The 18,179-nt window shown below is 51.3% G+C and overlaps 6 protein-coding genes across 6 annotated transcripts; 3 read left to right on the top strand and 3 right to left on the bottom strand.

The window, feature by feature from the left end:
- Positions 1-208: 208 nt before the first annotated feature.
- On the top strand, positions 209-1,924 carry ALTATR162_LOCUS11673 (uncharacterized protein; the record flags this gene model as incomplete). Its single annotated transcript, XM_043319315.1, has 1 exon — positions 209-1,924. The coding sequence occupies one exon, from the start codon at positions 209-211 to the stop codon at positions 1,922-1,924; it is 1,716 nt and encodes a 571-aa protein (XP_043175250.1).
- A 1,441-nt stretch (positions 1,925-3,365) lies between these two features.
- Positions 3,366-5,169, bottom strand: ALTATR162_LOCUS11672 (uncharacterized protein; the record flags this gene model as incomplete). Its single annotated transcript, XM_043319314.1, has 3 exons — positions 3,366-3,451; positions 3,514-4,696; positions 4,753-5,169. The coding sequence occupies 3 exons, from the start codon at positions 5,167-5,169 to the stop codon at positions 3,366-3,368; spliced, it is 1,686 nt and encodes a 561-aa protein (XP_043175249.1).
- Positions 5,170-7,065: 1,896 nt separating this feature from the next.
- Positions 7,066-8,019, top strand: ALTATR162_LOCUS11671 (uncharacterized protein; the record flags this gene model as incomplete). Its single annotated transcript, XM_043319313.1, has 1 exon — positions 7,066-8,019. One exon carries the CDS (start codon positions 7,066-7,068, stop codon positions 8,017-8,019), a length of 954 nt encoding a protein of 317 aa, XP_043175248.1.
- Positions 8,020-8,236: 217 nt separating this feature from the next.
- On the bottom strand, positions 8,237-9,876 carry ALTATR162_LOCUS11670 (uncharacterized protein; the record flags this gene model as incomplete). Its single annotated transcript, XM_043319312.1, has 5 exons — positions 8,237-9,006; positions 9,059-9,288; positions 9,337-9,480; positions 9,529-9,665; positions 9,715-9,876. 5 exons carry the CDS (start codon positions 9,874-9,876, stop codon positions 8,237-8,239), a joined length of 1,443 nt encoding a protein of 480 aa, XP_043175247.1.
- Positions 9,877-10,455: 579 nt separating this feature from the next.
- On the top strand, positions 10,456-13,659 carry ALTATR162_LOCUS11669 (uncharacterized protein; the record flags this gene model as incomplete). Its single annotated transcript, XM_043319311.1, has 2 exons — positions 10,456-10,710; positions 10,762-13,659. 2 exons carry the CDS (start codon positions 10,456-10,458, stop codon positions 13,657-13,659), a joined length of 3,153 nt encoding a protein of 1,050 aa, XP_043175246.1.
- Positions 13,660-13,742: 83 nt separating this feature from the next.
- ALTATR162_LOCUS11668 (uncharacterized protein) lies at positions 13,743-15,137 on the bottom strand (the record flags this gene model as incomplete). Its single annotated transcript, XM_043319310.1, has 1 exon — positions 13,743-15,137. The coding sequence occupies one exon, from the start codon at positions 15,135-15,137 to the stop codon at positions 13,743-13,745; it is 1,395 nt and encodes a 464-aa protein (XP_043175245.1).
- Between the last annotated feature and the right edge of the window lie 3,042 nt (positions 15,138-18,179).

Genomic DNA, 18,179 nt, shown 5'->3' with positions numbered 1-18,179 from the left:
GAGGCAATACTCCCAAAAAGGTGGACTCGACGCAATCTTTCACCCATACAAGCCATGCAATGGCGAGAACAGAACCATGTTCAATTTCCCCACTGATCATTATGGTCGACCGTCCCATTTGCTCAGCAGTCAACCCTTGCGACAGCAGCTCCACCAGAGAGTACAGCAACAGCTTTCGAAGAAGCTACAAGCTCAACTGCCCCCCTACATGATTCTCCAATCTATCAATATCCTGGAGAAGATGCCTGTTAATGAGAATGGCAAAGTCGACCGCCGAGCTCTTGTAACAATGATGCAAAGGCCAAAGGTCTCATGTGGCTTGATTCGACAGCCAGAGACTGCTGCGGAGCGACATATGCAAATGATTTGGTCCAAGGTACTGAAAATTGAACGAGAATCAATCGGATTAGACGAAAGCTTCTTCCATCTTGGTGGGAACTCGATCACGGCGATGAAGCTTGTGGCTGAGGCTCGCAAGGTCGGTATAGAGCTTACCGTAACTAGTATCTTTCACCATGACAAGCTCGTCGAACTCGCCTGTAAGGGTCTCAAGTCGAAGCAAAACAGCGAAGAAGTTGACGATGTGATCCATGTCGACTCCGACATCAGAGCTTCGCTTATGAAAGAGATGGACTTGCTGAACATGGGGGTCCGTTCCGATGATGTCACGGACATTCTGCCACTCACAAGCTTCCAAGAAAAGGCAGTGCTCGATGGTATCACGGTTGGACAGCATGCCAATTATTTCTACCATAATCTTGGGGAAAGCTTGGACGTGGCCCGCTTCGAGACAAGCTGTGCTACCATTATGCAATTGCTCCCAATCCTGAGGGCACTCTTCTTGCGCCTCCAGGGTGAGTTCTGGCAAGTCGTTCTCAAGAAACCAGACACCCCACTACATGTCCATGCGGTGGAAAAAGATCTCGATCAAGCCTCATACAAGTTCTGCACACAGGATCTGCAGCAGCTTGCGGCCAATGAGCTTCCCATCGCGTTTGTGCTTCTCAGACACGCGACCCAAGGGATACGACTCATCCTCCGGTTGTCCCATGCACAGTATGACGGGATCTCCTTTCCCATAATCTTCCAGTCTCTCGTGGACAGCTACAACAGCGTGTCTATTTCACGCGGCCCGGACTTCTCCAAGTTCCTATCATATGCTGTGCACAAGCAAAATTCGTCCGGGCAATACTGGAAGACACTGCTACAAGGATCCTCTCCGACCATGTTAGAGCCAAGTATTCGTCCACGACGTAGCATTGAGCTCAGTCACCGAATGCGCATCTACGAAGAGGCAGTGGTGGATCTTCCCCATCTGCCATCAAAGATCACCTCCGCGACTCTCGTCAGCTCAGCATGGGCTCTCCTTCTATCGCAAATCACCGGCAATAAAGACGTGGTTTATGGAAATGTGGTCGCGGGGCGCAACTCTGCGATGCAAGGAATTGAAGCAGTGGTCGGCGCGTGCCTCAACATCATTCCTGTACGCGTGAATCTCGACTCTCTCAGTACGACGGAGCAGCTGTTACAGTTAGTCCAAGCACAGTTCCTTGCGCTAGGAGAATCTGACTCGCTTGGCTTCAAAGACATCATAAAGAACTGCACCGAGTGGCCTACCGACGCCACCTTCGGGTCGGTAATCCAACACCAAAATATTGACGAGCATCCGGAGATTCAGTCATCGGAGGGTCAGTCTAAGATCCAGTTTTATGATAACCCACATCTCGTCCCACCCTCTCTATTCGTCGCATCCTATCCTCAGGGAGACCGCTTGCAGATCAAACTTTTTGCCAATACCCATATCGTCACGGTGGAGAGAGCCCGTACCCTACTGCAAGGGCTCTGCAAGATCATTGACACTCTAGGCAGTGATGCAAATGGGACTTTGGCATTACGCGCGGAATGCGCAAACTTAGGAGTCTAATTCTAGCACTTCTTAATCGGACATGCCTATGCAAAATGGAGATAGGGAAGCCATTTATTTTACTCCGTATTGCCTTTCCTTGTTTGGGTTTTTCGTTTGACAGCGTTTATGCCACCGTACACTACTTGTATAAATCCTAGTATGTATTCGCACGCGCGCAGAAACATAGTCGCTCAAAGTTCGTTAGCATATACCAATCAATTCATTCAGCATTCACTTCGTACTCTACAAATGAGTGGTTGTTGTGAGTGGTTGTTGTAAGTGGGTAGTGAGCTTTTGTTAAGATCCTACTAAAACTACGAATATGCACGACCGTGCAGCACCGTGAGGAACAGTAATTGGAGATTGGAGTAGAATTATACATCTAGAAACTTCTACTGCATCTTGCTTACATGTGCGCGAGTTGTGTTCTGCCTTGCGTTAGCGTCTACACCGTCTTTAAGACAATTCGCCTACTTTTTGTTACCATCGGAACGAGGTTCTCGAGGACATAAATTTCTCGAATCATGGGCGCATTCAAAACGCTGGCCTGATGACTGTCAGCAGTCATATTACGGCTCAGGACTTAGTGCATCCACACAACTGAGCGACACTGAGCACTACCCACACTTATCAGTATATAGACCTAGGCAACAAAATCCTACAGTTCATTGCATTCAACGCTGCATTCAGTCTGAGGATTAATACTTGCTTCTCAACCACCATGTTGTTACATCGGTCTTCCGATCGTGTCAGTACACCTCGACCATCATCGCCCACTCATTCCCCAAGAACCAACCATAAACCATGTAAGAACGATGTTCACACCGAGGTACGGATGGATAGCCATGTAGCCTTAAGCTTAGCTCTCTATCAAATAAAACTCCTGTATACCTACGCGATAGCTCCCTGACTATAGCTCCTTACAGCATTGACTTGATTGTTAAGAAGTCTGCTGTGGCTTGTGAAGGAGTGATAACATCAATCCTACATAACGCATAGACAAGACAAACTTTGTGTCCCACTATAAGCAACAAGTCGCCAACAATTCATTGGAGCTTAGTGATTCAGTGCTCACAAAGGTACTCACGGAGCCGCTCTCGAGCTGCTCACTCTAGGAGCTGGTCGCCCTATGTAAGATGTGCGGTGTACGAGCTAGAAAACCAACAAGGTAGACCTGTGGGAAAGAGCTAGGGGCGAGTATAAATGTAGTCTTGAAAATTGGGCGAGGGGATGTAGCGTGTAGCACAGGTGTACCTCCGTGCCTTTAACGACTGACTACATCTCCCCACCTGCTATATCACACGAGACTAGAGCATCACTAGATTCACAGCTCGAAAAATGCTTCACAATACCCAGGCGCGGTTTCAAGGTGAACGAATTAATTCTATTGCACACGTACTCTGCGCCTAGAAACACGGCTTTTACAAGCTACTACTATGCTAGGAACCCTATTCGCTAGCTACACAACTTCTCTTACCGAGCCCTGCATTGCACTCTTTGTACTAACATCTTCTTGCAACTTCTCCTCTGGTGTAAACTCAAACACTAAGAAGACAAGTTAGTTATAGAGAACTCAGATTGGTGAAGAAGGGGCCACTTGAACTTACAGTCGATATCAGCAGTGCGAAACTTGCGGGCGGGCGTCTTCTTCTTGAAGAGGTAATCAATCTCAGCGAAGGATCGATCCTTGGTCTCGGGAAGGAAGAAGAAGATCCAGATCACCCAGAGCAGACAAAAGCCGAAGTAGAACATGCCAGTCTTCGCACCCCAGTTCCACGCAGTAGGATCATTGTTGAGCATGCGGGGATTGAGCTGCTGGACGGCAATCTGACCACAGACGTAGAGGGCACGACCAATGACGATGGTCTGGGCACGGACGCGAGACGAGGCCATCTCGCCCACGATAACATAGGTGGTCGGGCCAAGAGAGATCTTGAAAGCGATTTGAACAAAGATGAGGAAAACAGCAACGGGGATGGCAACGTCTGCGGCGTTTTTTACGGAAAATCCCATGATGCCAACGACGAGCATGCAGAGGCCGATGGAGGCAGAGCCGTAAAGGTAGAAAGTGCGGCGGCCAACTGAGCCCATGAGAGCAATGGCGATTGCAGTGGCGAAGATGTTGACTGATTGGATACCCATAGTGTAGCTAAAGGCATCGGTAGCGCTCATGCCGACAGCACGGAGCATTTGTGCGGCATAGTTAGTGATGGACTGGCCGTTGAAGATCTGAATAATCCAGGCCATGGAGACAATGAGTGTGCGGCGCTTGTTCTCGCCGCGAAAGCAGTCAGCATAGCTAGCGTTCTTCGCTTCCAGCTTTTCCATTTCGTTGGTGTGATGCATGAGGGCAAGCATCTCGCGCATCGACTGCTCGGTGTAGTGTCCTGGGCGGGCCAAGCGGCGCAGGCTCTTCTCAGTCTCTTCAATCTTGCCACGGCGAATAAGGTACCAGGGCGACTCGGGAGCGAACCAGGCGACGAGGAAGAGAGGGGGAATCCACATCCACTGGAGACCGTAGGGGATCTGCCAGCCGGCGTTGCTTTCAATGCTGATGGTGCCTCTGAGCACACCTGCGGCTAGGAAAGATCCAGCACCCCAGCACATAGAGACCCAGGCAGTCAGGTAGCCACGCATGGCGGTGGGGGCAATTTCGGCAGCGTAGGCTGTGGTAAGAGTTTGGAAGATACCCCAGGGAATACCGCACAAGATGTTCCCGACGAGGAGCATTTCAACATTCTTTGAGAAAAAGAGGACAAAAATAGTGCCTGCCATAAGGACCATCGCGCCCTGAAATAACTCATGATTAGCGGGTTTACAGATCGTGGAGTCCCAAAAAGACTCACCAAGTACACCCTGCGAGAACCGTAGCGAGACTGAAGCCAACCATTGGCCAGGAGACCGATGATAGACCCGACGTTGTTACCGGCGCCGATGATCGTTTGCCATCGGGTTGAGACAACCAAATCTCCATCCACGTTATAAGTGTTGCCGAACCTCCGACGGTAGGCGGGATGGGCGAAAAAGTTGTTGATGAGCCCGACATCCATCCCCTCCATGACCAGAGCCATGGATAAAAGCGAGGAATAGATGAGGGCAGGCCGGTAGCGCTTGAAGAGCTCCATACGTGGCAGCTGAGTTTCAGCCTCAGAGGCGGCGACGGCAGCCTCAACGAGCTGCTGCTGCGTTGAGTGAATGCCAGCATCGAAAGAGTCTGGCTGTGCCACCGACTCCTTCCTGGCGGAATCCTGCACCGTAGCCATTGCGATAGTGACTCAAGGGAGGGAGGGTCGTAGTTCGGTCAACTTCACCAGAAGACTGAAGCGATGCGATGGAGATTCGCGGCGCGAGTCAACCACACGATGGTGGTGAGGAAGAACGAAGGGAAGGAGGTGTGCTGGAACGTACAAGGGATATGAGTATTAGGTGTATATATGTTGTACCTTCGGCCACCACTGGCCCGAGATTTCTTGGAATCAATCGAGCCAGCAGGTAACATAGTCACGCCCAGCGAGGGCGAAGACCGCCACGAGAGCCAAGATGCGGGGATTGCTCCCCATGGGGTCGGTTGCGCCTAATGCGCAACTTTATTGGTTTACAAACTACGCCACGCCACGACGGGATTGGTTGCCAACAGGAAACAAAGCTAACAATCGAAGGAAATTCCGGGCATCCGGTCACGAATGACCCCGGAGGGGGGCAAACCCAGGATCCTCTTCTGTCGGTCAGCACGGTCAAAATTCAACTTGTCCAGCTACGCTTCGAATCCCTGTTGCATCTCGGGTCAATCTAAATGTAAGGCCGAAAACCACGCTGTATCGCCGTTGCGACCTCGCGCGATCATGTGTTGCCGACATGTTCTTTCGTATATAAGGCTTAGACGCTCTGCAGCGTGGCGCTATGGCGCATCCGGACTGTCGCATTTCCATCTGTATCCGCGAGACCTGAGGTCTTTGAAACGTATGGCCGATCAAATAGATCGCCTCTGTTGCAGAAGATATGCGTCGCAGTGTTGGCATGAAGGTCATGTTGGTAAATCCATATGCATTAACTATGCAATGCCCACAGGTGAATGGTACCCGCACAAGGATTCGTTGTTGCTGCCTCTTTCGTGAGCTATGACTTAAGCGAGGCTGACGATTTAGGGTGATCATCGAAAAGGCAGTCATATAGCGATGCATTGCTGGAATCCTCGACAAGTTTGCATAGATCCGAGGCGTACTCAGGTTGTAGGGGTACCACGAAGACATGTTGTCCTAAAAGGATCACATTGTAGCTTAATGCAGTTGCTGGATCGTCAGGTACCACAGATCCAAATCTTGGGGCCACGCCCTTCGCGGAAAGAACTGAACACCTCTAGGCACGCTAGGGGATAGGAGATCTTTCACACCTGCTGCACATAGCAACAAGAAGACTTAATTCTCTTAAGAACCTTCTACTTTATACTTTAAAGAGAGGAAAGTTATCTCCATGAGGTTTAAGTTCTTAAAAACGTTGTTGTTATGCTGTTGTAAGGTGGTGAAGTTGTACACTAAGAGAGCGCGCAGACCACCTGTCCAGTTTTTTTCTGCGAAGGGCGTGGGGCGTCTGTTTCGGTTATGCTGCGGGTCAGCTGCAGGGCTCGTCCCCAGAAGCACGAATGTGCAGCAAGGACACGACGGTATCATAACTCCATGTGTCAGTAAGGTAAGTGAATGTTCTTAACTTCATGACAGATTCCAACATAACAGTATTTCATTCTTCCATTCGAAGGCGTCTTCGCAGCGTAACGCTGTTGTTTGTATGGTTGCGATAGGCGCTGCGCCCTTTGCTTATAAATGCGACCCACAAACTGCGTTTTACCTCACGACTTTTGCACAACCTACGTCTGTAGGCATCGAATCATGTCACACTGATGCGCAAGATGAATCACGCAATACGATCCATATGGTGCGCCTGGATGTACGGTCTCAATACGGTTACTACGGACTAGCGAGCGGGAAACGCCATATCTAAGCAGTGTAACAGCCCGTGGCGTCAGCGGCATTGCTTAAAACGACAACCGCAGGCTGTCGCATTGTAGGTGTACGCGATTTTGAGCATCCCTTCAAGCATCGCATCGCGTTGCGCAGCAAGACAAACATCCCCAACTCAGAAGCGAACGAGAATACTTCGACAACATGACCTCCGCGGACTCCACCCAACGTCCAACCCTAGTATACATAGATGGTACTCGCTCCATCGCCCTTTATACCTACGGGCCGAAGCCAAACAACTCCCAAGATCCTGTAGTGCTCTTCGTCTCCGGTGTCGCAAGCAGTAGTTTGAACTGGGCAGCCGTCGTGCGGCAGCTTTCTCCCTCTATACGCTGCTACACCTACGACCGCGCTGGTTTTCGCCATTCTGACGTCTCTCCACACCCACCGACGGCCGAGAACATTGCGCACGATCTCCTACACCTTGTAGAGAACGTTCCCTTCACCAACCCTATTATCCTCGTTGGGCATTCTTGGGCTGGCGTCCTGATCAATGAGTTCATTGCCCTCACAGGAAACGGTAACCACATTGCTGGCGTGGTGTTTGTGGATGCCAACCACGAGTCGATGCCACAGGTCTTGGACGTCAACGATCCGGATCTTCAGATCATATCCGAGAGCGTTAATCACTACGTTGCCAAGGGCATTGAAGCGGAGCACAAGCTGACGCAGGCTGAGTGGGACGCGCTCATGGCCGATGAATCGACCGAGAAGTATGCGGCGATTGCGCGTAGGGAGGAGGACGAATACGCACGAAGCTTCGACACTTTGCGAAACAAGCTGTTGAATGATCAGCAGCCGCTGCTTGACGACAAGCCAGTATATGTGATTGGAGGTATGCGAAGCAGAGACTGGAACGGCATATACAAGGCAGGCGTCGCGAGAGGAAATGGAAGCGAAGAACAGAGGAGCCGAGTACGCGCCTTGATAAAGACGGCCGACGAGAAGAGTGAGAGCATCATGAGACGACACCTTGAGCTATCGACGAAGAGCAAACTAGTGTTTGCGCGTGACAGCGGCCACTTTGTTCAGATGACGCAGCCCGAAGTGGTCGTCGAGGGGGTGCAATGGGTCCTCAACGCGCGGGACGGGTCGTAGGTACCAGGGCTAGATAACTTCATAAATCTATCTCTGTCCAATATATCTCAGAGTACGACGAGCCAAGACGCCCGTCGCGAGGAGTGCGAGATCAGCCATTGCTGCAATTCGTGCAATCTTCCTCCCACACAAACCCAACACTATCGAACGCACCGCGTCGTCTGCCAGGAGTATAGCTGACAGCAATGATTGCCTGAAGTAACCTCCTTCGTTTCGCTCAATACACATAGAAGTTGATAGCCTCATTGTCCGTTGCGCGGATCTTCTTGTTGTCTCTCATCAAAACAAATCTCATCACCCACGCGCACAGCACAACACCTGCCGAGAATCCCACGCTCGCGTACATGGCCTTCCCAAAGCGCGGTGCATCGGTGTCGGGCCATAGATACGGCGTGTAAACGAAGGACAGGTTGCCCAACGTATTCACGATAGCCAGCGCGACTGACTTCTTTTCGTCTGTTTGCCCTAGCACACCGGCGGTCCAGGCCAGCACGATGTTATTGACACCGTAGGTTGCTCCGACAAATAGCACCATGGCGAAATACCGTGCGCCGATATTCAAGCTGGCAGTCCCCACAATGAAGCCCACGATTGCAACGGCTTTAGACAGTGTGATGTGCCAGGTGCGCTCGTTGAAGCGGCCAGAGGACCAGGATACTGCTACTGATACGAAGGCTGAGATGAGGTACGGAGGGCAGGTCAACACGAGGGTGATCGTGCGGTTGAAGCCCAACGTCAGCACAACGGTTGGCAGGAAGTTCTTGAAACCGTTTGCTGAGAGGTGGAGGTTCTGCATGAGTGCGAAGATCCACGTGCGATAGTCACCTGCTGCTTCTCGTAGGCCTTTCCAGACATTGACCTTGCCTCGCCTTTGAGTGGTGTCTCTTTCGATGCGGTCGTGCGCTAGTTGCCGTTGGGCCGGGGACAGCCAGCGGGTTTGTAGAGGCGCATTGGGGAGAAGGAAGAAGGCCACCACGGCGATGAGAACTGCAGACTGAATTAGCTTTGGTGATATCAGGCGATTTCAGTTCGGACGTACCCGTGAAGATGCCTTGGATCAAAAAGAGCCATCTCCAACCCTCCAAGCCATGTTTGCCATCCAGCCCGGCGAATATGCCAGCCGCGATAAGACCGGAGAAAGAACTCGCAATTAGGTTACCGGTGTAGAACACCGACATCCTTGTTGCAGTCTCCTTACGCGTGTAGAAAGAGCTGATCATGTACAACGCTCCCGGATAAAACGGCGCCTCCGTTATTCCGAGGATAAGTCTATCGAGATGAGCACATGATCGTGAGACGTAGTCAGGCTATCCATACCTGCATGCCAACATGCCATGGTAGTCTTTAACAAGAACCATGAGAGTCGATACTATTGCCCATGCCATCGTCCAGCCGGCCATGTAGTGGGAAGGTTTGACACGAGTCAGGAGCATGTTTGAGGGTACTTGCCCTACCAGGTAGCTACGCAAGGATCAGAAAGTGCCTAAGTGTGGTGAACAAACTTCCTACCCGACGAAGAAGATGCTCACGCATGTGTTGTATTGCGTCCCCACAAGGTTGAGGTCCTTGTGCATGTTGTTGATCTTTCCGTTGACAATGGCGTTACGATCGAGGAAGTTCATGAAGTACATGACCCAGAGCATTGGCTGTCCTTGTTAATCCCTTGCTTTGAACTTACTTTTGGGGCTGGCTTACCATCATATGCTTATCAAGCTTCCTAACCAAAGACTTTTCTTCCGGAGTATAATCTTTCGCTGCTCCAAATTCATCCAGATGGATGTCATGTTGCGGCTTGTCTAGTGTGTCGATGTGCTCGATTGAGACTTTGGACTTGACTTCGTTAGAGGGAGTCGCCATGGTAGATCGATTGAGCTTTGCGACTTCTAAAGCTGATGTCGCTTCATGTTCCCCAGACTCCAGCCATCTTTGTAGTTTCTCTCTTCCCCAGACTCCACGAACTTGGCGAAGCACCAAGTCGCTTTTTCAGGGACCACTGCATGCCCAGACGCGGGGAAAGCCCCGTGCACTATGGGGGTTACATTTCCGATGGGACGAGGACTGTAGGTAGGCGTTGGTCGAACATACCCGGACTCAAAGCAGCAGGTAAAATGAAAATGGGCGCATGAAATTCACCTCTCGACCTAGAGCATGCATTCCTGAATAGTAATCTCCTAGGGTCTCGATATGATGGTTGGTGGTCGTTGGCGGTCGTTGGCGGGATATTTATCCACTTGCAGCGGATCGACTTACCCCGCATACCGAAAACCAGAAACAATGGAAACATGTCCGAATCCTGCGGAAAAGCACACGTCCCTTATCCGATATCCGAACATCACGTGCAATCGGAAAATTTGGGACCACGGCGGCTCCAAACAGTATGAATACCTTGGTACAAGAGCCTACCTGGATAGGTTTCAACGCATTAGACACATCATCATGCCTGGCTTGTTGATGAAGGCAGAGGAGGAGCACTCGACCACGCCGGCGGATCTTCGCCTGGCTGGAAGCAATGACGCGATCTACACTATCGACGAACTAATCAAGCGACGAGCATCAGAATACGAAGATTCCCCCCTGCTTTGCTTTCCAAAAGAAAGCCTTACCGACTATGAAGAGCATTCAGCACGAGCAATTGATAGGTTTGTCGACGCAGCAGTCGGTGCGTTACAGCAGAGAGGGCTAGAACCAGCGGTAGGTGGAAATTGATCTGGATGAAGAAGTCACATCTGACCGCAACAACAGGATTCGTTGCTTGCTCAAGCGCCAACCATTGCAATACTAGCTTCTTCATCTCTACAATTTATCATTACTCTTCTTGGGTTGAACAGGTTAGGATATGCCGCCCTTCTTCTATCACCGCGGCTCGCAAGTCCAGCAATACTGTCATTGCTGGAACAAGCCGAATGCGACACTATCCTGACAACCCCGCAATTCTACGATGCTTTGGGGGAAGTGCGCAGCGAAAAGAACATCACGATTCTCGAGATGCTCGAACACCACGATTACTATGGGGTGGATGCACCGGTGTTCCATCGCGCATATGACCCAGAACGCGAAAACCCCAAAAGAGCTGTTATAATCCATTCATCAGGATCCACAGGCTTACCAAAGCCCATTTATCTCACTCACCGAAGCTGCATCGCGACATTCGCACTGAACTTGGATCGAAAAGCTCTGATGACGCAGCCGCTATTCCATAGCTTTGGTTTTTATGAGACATTTCGATCAATCTACTCCGGAAAGCCCATGTACTACGTCAATTACAACTACCCAATCACCAAGCAGAATCTGCTGGCCACAATCGAGCACGTAAAGCCAGATCTCCTGTTTTGCGTACCCTACGTTTTGAAACTCCTCGCAGATTCAGATCAAGGGCTCAAAGCTCTAGCCGACATTGATCTGATCATGTACGGAGGTAGTGCTTGTCCGGACGACCTGGGCGACAAACTGGTGAGGTACGGCGTTAATGTATGCGCGAACTACGGCGCGACCGAGACCGGACGAGTGATGACATCTGTCCGACCACCAGGTGACGATGCTTGGGACTATCTTCGCATATTGCCTCAAGTACAACAGTATCTCTTGATGGACGAGATCGCTCCGAGCATATTTGAGTGCGTCGCACTCGATGGCCTCAAGTCGAAGAGTACTATCAACTCAGACGACCCGCCTGATTCTTTCCGCACCCGAGATCTCTTCGTAAAGCATCCTACGAAGCCCAACCACTGGAAGTACGTCTCACGTTTGGATGACCGCTTAACATTGGTCAACGGGGAGAAAGTGCTCCCGATTCCGATCGAGGGCCGGATACGTCAAGAAGCGTTTGTTCAGGAAGCCGTCGTTTTTGGAGACGGCAAGACATTTCCAGGCATCTTGGTTATTAAGGCCGATACGGCGGCTGACATGAATGACAAAGAGTTCCTGCAGCACATCTGGCCCGCTGTTGAGGATGCAAACTCTCGTGCGGAAAGCTTCTCTCGTATCCCGCGGGATCTTGTTGTCGTGCTGCCATCTGGAACAAAGTATGCTGCGACAGATAAGAGCACGTTTATTCGCGCCCAAGTTTACGAGCAGTTCAAGCAACAGATTGAAGAATCATACGAGAAGTTTGAAAACGACATTGGCGGATTCGTGGCACTGCCACTTCCAGAGCTCGAAGCGTATTTGTTCCGACGATTCCGCGAAGAGCTCGGCGTGGAACTAGCCTCTCCAGAATCAGACTTCTTCGCTTCCAGTATCGATAGTCTGCAGTGTCTGCGAATGTGGAGCTTGATCAAGAAGGAGATCGACCTTGGTGGCAAGCAAGCCGAGGTAGGACAGAACTTGCTGTATGAGACTGGGAACATTGCTGCTCTTGCTCGCTACCTTCATGGGCTGCGCACTGGTGAGACGGAAGATATGCAAGATCACGAACAGATCATGAATGATTTGATATCAAAGCACTCGACTTTCGCACCTGCGACACGGCCAGCCCACGCAAAACACGTTGTCGCTTTGACCGGTGTCACCGGAGGACTGGGTGCTCACTTGCTCGCTCAACTTGTCGAGAATTCCCAAGTCTCCGAGGTGTGGGCTCTCGTCCGAGCCTCTTCCGACCTAGTTGCACTAGAGCGAACTCTGAAGAGCCTCTCTGCGCGAGGTCTTAGTCCCACAAAAGAGCAGCTGCAAAAAGTCGTTGCTGTTCCATCCAATCTCAGCAAGTCAGACTTTGGCTTAGGGACAAACAGGCTTGACGAACTTCGTTCGAAGCTCACTCTAGTCATCCACAGCGCCTGGGCGGTAAACTTCAATATCTCCGTGCAGAGTTTCGAGAAAGAGCACATCGTTGCTGTACAAAACTTTATCAATTTCTGCCAGACCACCTCACACGGAGACAAAGCGCGCTTCTTCTTCTGCTCGTCTGTCTCATCCGCTGCTGGAACTCCACGACCAGGAACAGTGCCAGAAGGCCCTGTCGCGGAAATCTCGCACGTCCAGAAAACGGGCTACGCGCGCTCAAAATACGTCGCTGAGCATATCATTCTCAACGCCGCGAAGCAAGTAAATGCTGACGCTAGAGTGTTGCGGATAGGCCAACTAGTCGGCGACTCAAAAGTCGGGCAATGGAACACGACCGAGGGCATACCGCTCATGATCCAAACAGCGGTCACGCTGGGCGCGCTTCCAGCCCTTGACGAGGAGATGTCCTGGCTCCCCGTCGATCACGCCGCCCGCATTATCCTGGACTGCTGCGACGTCGCCACACCCTCTTCAGATTTAGATACTCCAAGCGTCATGGAAACTTCTCCCCTTGATCTCGTCTACCACGTGCTCAACCCCACTCGCTTCCACTGGACGCGCGACATGCTTCCTGCTCTGGCCGCTGCTGGCTTCAAATTCGAAACCCTTCCCACAGACCAGTGGATGGACAGGCTGCGCAATTCCGATCGTGATCCGAAGAAGAATCCACCCATCAAGCTTCTCGATTGGTTCGAGAGTAAGTACGGGCATGGCGCGAATACGAAGAACGAAGGCCCATTGGTATATCACACGGAGAAGACGAGTGCGAAGAGTGAGAGCATGAGGGGTATTCCGAGTGTGACAGATGTACAGTACGTAAGGAAGGTTATCGAAAGGCTGCAGGAGGAGTGGAGAGCGTAGTGTGGTAGAAGTTATATAATCCATGCTCCGAGATACGATGAACAAAACGCTATACCGCGATATGAAACGCGGCTTAGGTCCGCTTACATTTTCGACCTTAGCATGAGAAGCAGTGCATCCAGGCTCTTTTGATCTGCGTCTAAGCTCTCCTTGTGCACATTAATTGGGAACCCGTCATCGAGCCATGAATGCAACCTCCCCTCATCATGCTCATACCTCGGTTCTGGCCAGTGCGTCGGCAAGATCCCGTTATCGAAGCAAATGTATCTCTGGTGGAAAATCTGAACAGGACAGCTGTCGCGGTCCTTTACACCATACGAAGGCTCGCCGAATCTGTACCCATGGCTTTTCCCATAGCCGAACCGGAAGTCGACAAGGTTTGGTAGGTCTTCCGCGATGCGGTCCAGATACTGACTCCACTTCCCATCGTATGCAAAACACTCGCACCAGTTGCGTCCGCCGGACATCTTGGTCCAATTATGCGTCTGGACCTTCCACTCAGCCATATTCTTGTTTTCGATGCGTATCCAGGAAGCAATCATACAATTGTGCAGAATGAGCTTCCGTAGTGACTTGATGGCCAGAATCCAGTTGAGGTCGTTGTCGTGCGCAAGTGTGTAATAGCCCAGAGCCAGCGTCTCGAGCTTCGGGAAAGGGATACCACTCGGGTCAAAGTAGCCGGGGAAGGGGCCCCAGTTGTCTGATGCACTGTAGATAGATAACGCCTTCAGGTTCGCGGAGATGGGCTTCAACCAGTGCGAACAGAAATACGCTGGGAAAGTCTGCAACTCAATTTTGGTGTAATCGTGGTCGGGTCCATGCTCGTTGTATTCTTGAACCATGCATATATGTAGCTCCTCCAGTTGACCCATAACGTCCCGAAACAGATCAGAAGAGGTGAATTCAGGGGTGGGACAGTTCTGTAGGTGTATGATGGTCAACTTGCGAATCGGCCTGTTCTTCTCGTCTGCTGCCCTGTCTTTGATGGCCTGGAAGATGAGCGTCAACTTTTCTTCGCGCTCAGACGCATCCTCTGCCACCTCCTGCCAATAATAGGCATTTCGACCCATGCATTCCGGAGTGAAGCCGATCTCCAGCGAGCTGAGGTTGGGGAACCTCGACAAGGCGGCGATGGCGTCCTCGAAATTTGGAGCATCCTCATCATCCTCATCAAACTGAAAGCGCTCTCTGGTCATGCCTAGCCCGTGATCTTCAATATCTGGTTGCGTGTGGATAATTGCATGTCGAGGTACCCGACGGATAACATCGTCCTGGCTGATACTGTTCCAAGAGTTAACGTGGTCTTCCTCTGGAGAGATATACACGTTTTTAAAAAGCTCTTTAGCGGCGTGCTGGTCTAATGATTTGCAAGCCAATCGAACATTTGACAAGTCCTTTTTGTCACTGAGCTGTTTGATGACGTTTTCGACTAGCTCGGGTGCTAGGCGCAGGAGCTCGAGACCGGGTGGCGGCGACATGATGCTGTATGCTTGTCGGTTGTGGCTATTGGAAATGCAGGAAAGACATCTTAGCTGATGAAACAGCGGTGCAACCCGCAATTTGTAGATAAAACCAATTACTAGGAAGCATGCAGATGTTGAGATACTGCCGAGCTCCTGCCTGGATCCTTAAGGCAACATTCGACGCTATTCCCGGTCCGGGTTTAGGGGCCTAATATTCAGGCAGATCTGAACACGCGCCCCCGCTTCGACCACGCGGAGAACACGCTACCCGAGGCTTGTCTCTCTTTCTTCACATTTCCAGCTTCTACAGACTCCCGCTCAGCCTATGGGGTCGTCCCGCGACGCGTCAGGATCCGCGGTAATGTGTCGATCATTCCCAGCTTGGCTGCGCTATCGTTGCAGATTATCGTGCTTCTTCTTTGTGTACATTTTGCGACTCTCACCACCCTCATGGCTAGCCTGCCCCTAATTGGACGGACTCGCATGTCGCAATACGCTGGAGGTGTGACGCTCGCGCTGAAAGCTTCAATCTTCACATTGAGTAACGCGAACGACGGAAGTAGCCAAGCTTAAATCATATTGGACTACCATCGATGTAAGCGAAGGCCTACCAATGTTCGTAATATCGTCTGCTTCCGGTGATAAATTGCTTGACCCCCCTGCCGTATACAGCGAAGGCATCGGAGGAATAGATGTTGCTTCCGATATAGGAGCAAAATGACAATGTGATTGGAGCGTTTCACTGAGACGCAGTAGGCAATGGCCGCTTCATTATGTTCTCGAACGCGTTGGACGCATAACGTAGTACTACCTTCAGAGTCCCGGCATCAGCGAACATGCAGGTAGGCAAAGTTGTATACGCGCAACGGTCGCAAATATGCCAAAAGATACCTCTACCAATCCCAAACCCATAAACCACTTCGTCAAGTATCGGCTTCGAGCGTATTCGACAAAGACACTCAGCACGATCCAGTTTCACGTACTCCTACCCTCTCTGAATCGAATACAGCAAGACGGTGTAAAGGCTGTTGATACGTGAACAGTTGCCAAGGGCGAGACGTCTGCCGCATGAAGGGTCAATATTGAGGGTACCAGGTTCTACAGCCAATATCGGGCTCCATGAGAATTAGGCAGAAGACGGGCAGACCGTTTGGTTCCAGGTTCATGTCCGACATGGAGGCGCAAGCCGGGCTGTCCTCATGGTCGCTAATGGACTGGTCTTCTGTCTTGACACCGCCACGAGGGAACTGTACGCATGCGAAAGCCTTTCTGCGCAACTAACGGTCTTCCCACTTGCTGACAATGGGCGTTAGCACCTGAGCAACCTGGATCCATACACCTGACTCGACGTCAAAGCGATCACTCAAGCGATGCAGTCACTCTCGTGGTACCAAGCTGACGACTTGCTCGCGTTGAGAATGTAAACGTGAAACCTATTCCTGGCGGAGGCGCGAAACAACACTTACTCTGTTGCATTCGGTGGCTCTTGTCAGTTGGTGGCCGCGTACCGCGACCTCAATGTGCGCGGTTCGGGGGGACAGGCTTTATTCCAGAATCCTATATTGCTCGGTGCTCAAAACCGACCACTGGTTGACCTCCAAGCTGGCACTAACGAACTCGCCTACGCGATTGACGGTGCGAAAGTAGACCACGCTTGCTTCTGTGGAGATCCTTATCACATGAGCCGGTCAGTCACTCACTCAGCCATGACTTATGACGCGACAGCAGGTAACATCGAGCTTCTGGTTAGTCACCAAGCCAATGAGCAATATCTTGGCGATCTCTGGTTCATGCAGGCCGCAGGCGCCTGTCCACAACAACAATGAAGAGTTTCCAACATATGTATCATGTTCCCTATTGTATGTGTTATCACCTGTCATAGCCATAAAGGAGTACCAGCTACCGATCGATGAAGAAAAGATAAGCGCGCGACGTTTCCAACGATCGGGAGATCTCATGGCTTACGCCGCGAAGCATCTCAGCGCAGGTGTTGTGACCGCACCTCCACTTCTGTCGAGTGACTCTGCAAGAGATCTTGTAAATATCCAACATGACTTCTTGCGGTGTACTCGGTTCTACTTCGCGGCCCGATTCTTGGACCCTCGAGTGGATCGAATAATGCATATTACGAGGCATTGCAGGCTTTGTCGGTGTTGTCCGGTGACGCATTTGCCAAGGAACAATGTCGTTTGCAGGCCCACAAGCTCAAGGCCGAGATGCTGAGGCACTTCTACGCCTCCTCTGCCGGGGTTTACAGCCTGGGACAAAGCCTCTCAATCAACGATATCTATCAAGACGCCAAGGCCCACGTAGTGGTCTTGGGGCTGCTTCCTAGCCATACAAATGATCTTGATCACTTAGCTGATTCTACATCCCAACTACCGCGTGCCTTTCGTGGCTTCGTTCATTGGAGTGCCGCAAACGTTGTGAGCCCATATGCAACCAGCTTTGCAGCTCATGCATTGCTTTCATAGCATCAAGGTACTGAAGCGATAAAGCTCATGAAGCGCATCTGAGTCATAACGGATACACCGAATCCAGACTATCCTGCGAAGCACTGAGGGGTTATGAGGTCAGACCGAACACCGCATGGCCAGGACGCGTCCCTGATGCACGGCCGGTCGACATGGCCAGTGTCATTTTTGCCACAATATCTAGCGGGACTGCAGCCTACCGAGCCTGGTTGGAAGTTGTTTCGCATTGCGCCAATCCCCGTCAGATTGGAAGACATTCAGTGCACCCTGACGACGGTCGCTGGTAGCATCGATGTGGAGATTGAAGTTGATGAAGCGAAGAGCCATGGCGTGATGGAAATCTTTTGCTCCGTATGGCGTTCATGCGCAGCTGCAACCACCGCGGGAATGTGCTTTACAAGGGCCAGGGTGTGTCAAGTGAACAGGCATATGGGCAGAGAGTGTTTTTCTTTTTGGCCCTCCGCGGCGTACGCACACGAGAGTGCTTGAAGGCGTTAACGCAAGCTACTCCAATCTGCGCGAACGAGCAGCATCGTGCGCTGGGAAGTGTCGGCCTTTAGGCGGTGATCCTCGGTGCTAAATC

The sequence above is a fragment of the Alternaria atra genome (assembly GCF_907166805.1).
Source record: "Alternaria atra isolate CS162 genome assembly, contig: 35, whole genome shotgun sequence".
In the NCBI taxonomy this organism is placed as follows: domain Eukaryota; kingdom Fungi; phylum Ascomycota; class Dothideomycetes; order Pleosporales; family Pleosporaceae; genus Alternaria; species Alternaria atra.
The sequence above is the reverse complement of the archived record's forward strand: the minus strand, read 5'-3'. Positions and strand labels throughout refer to the sequence as shown.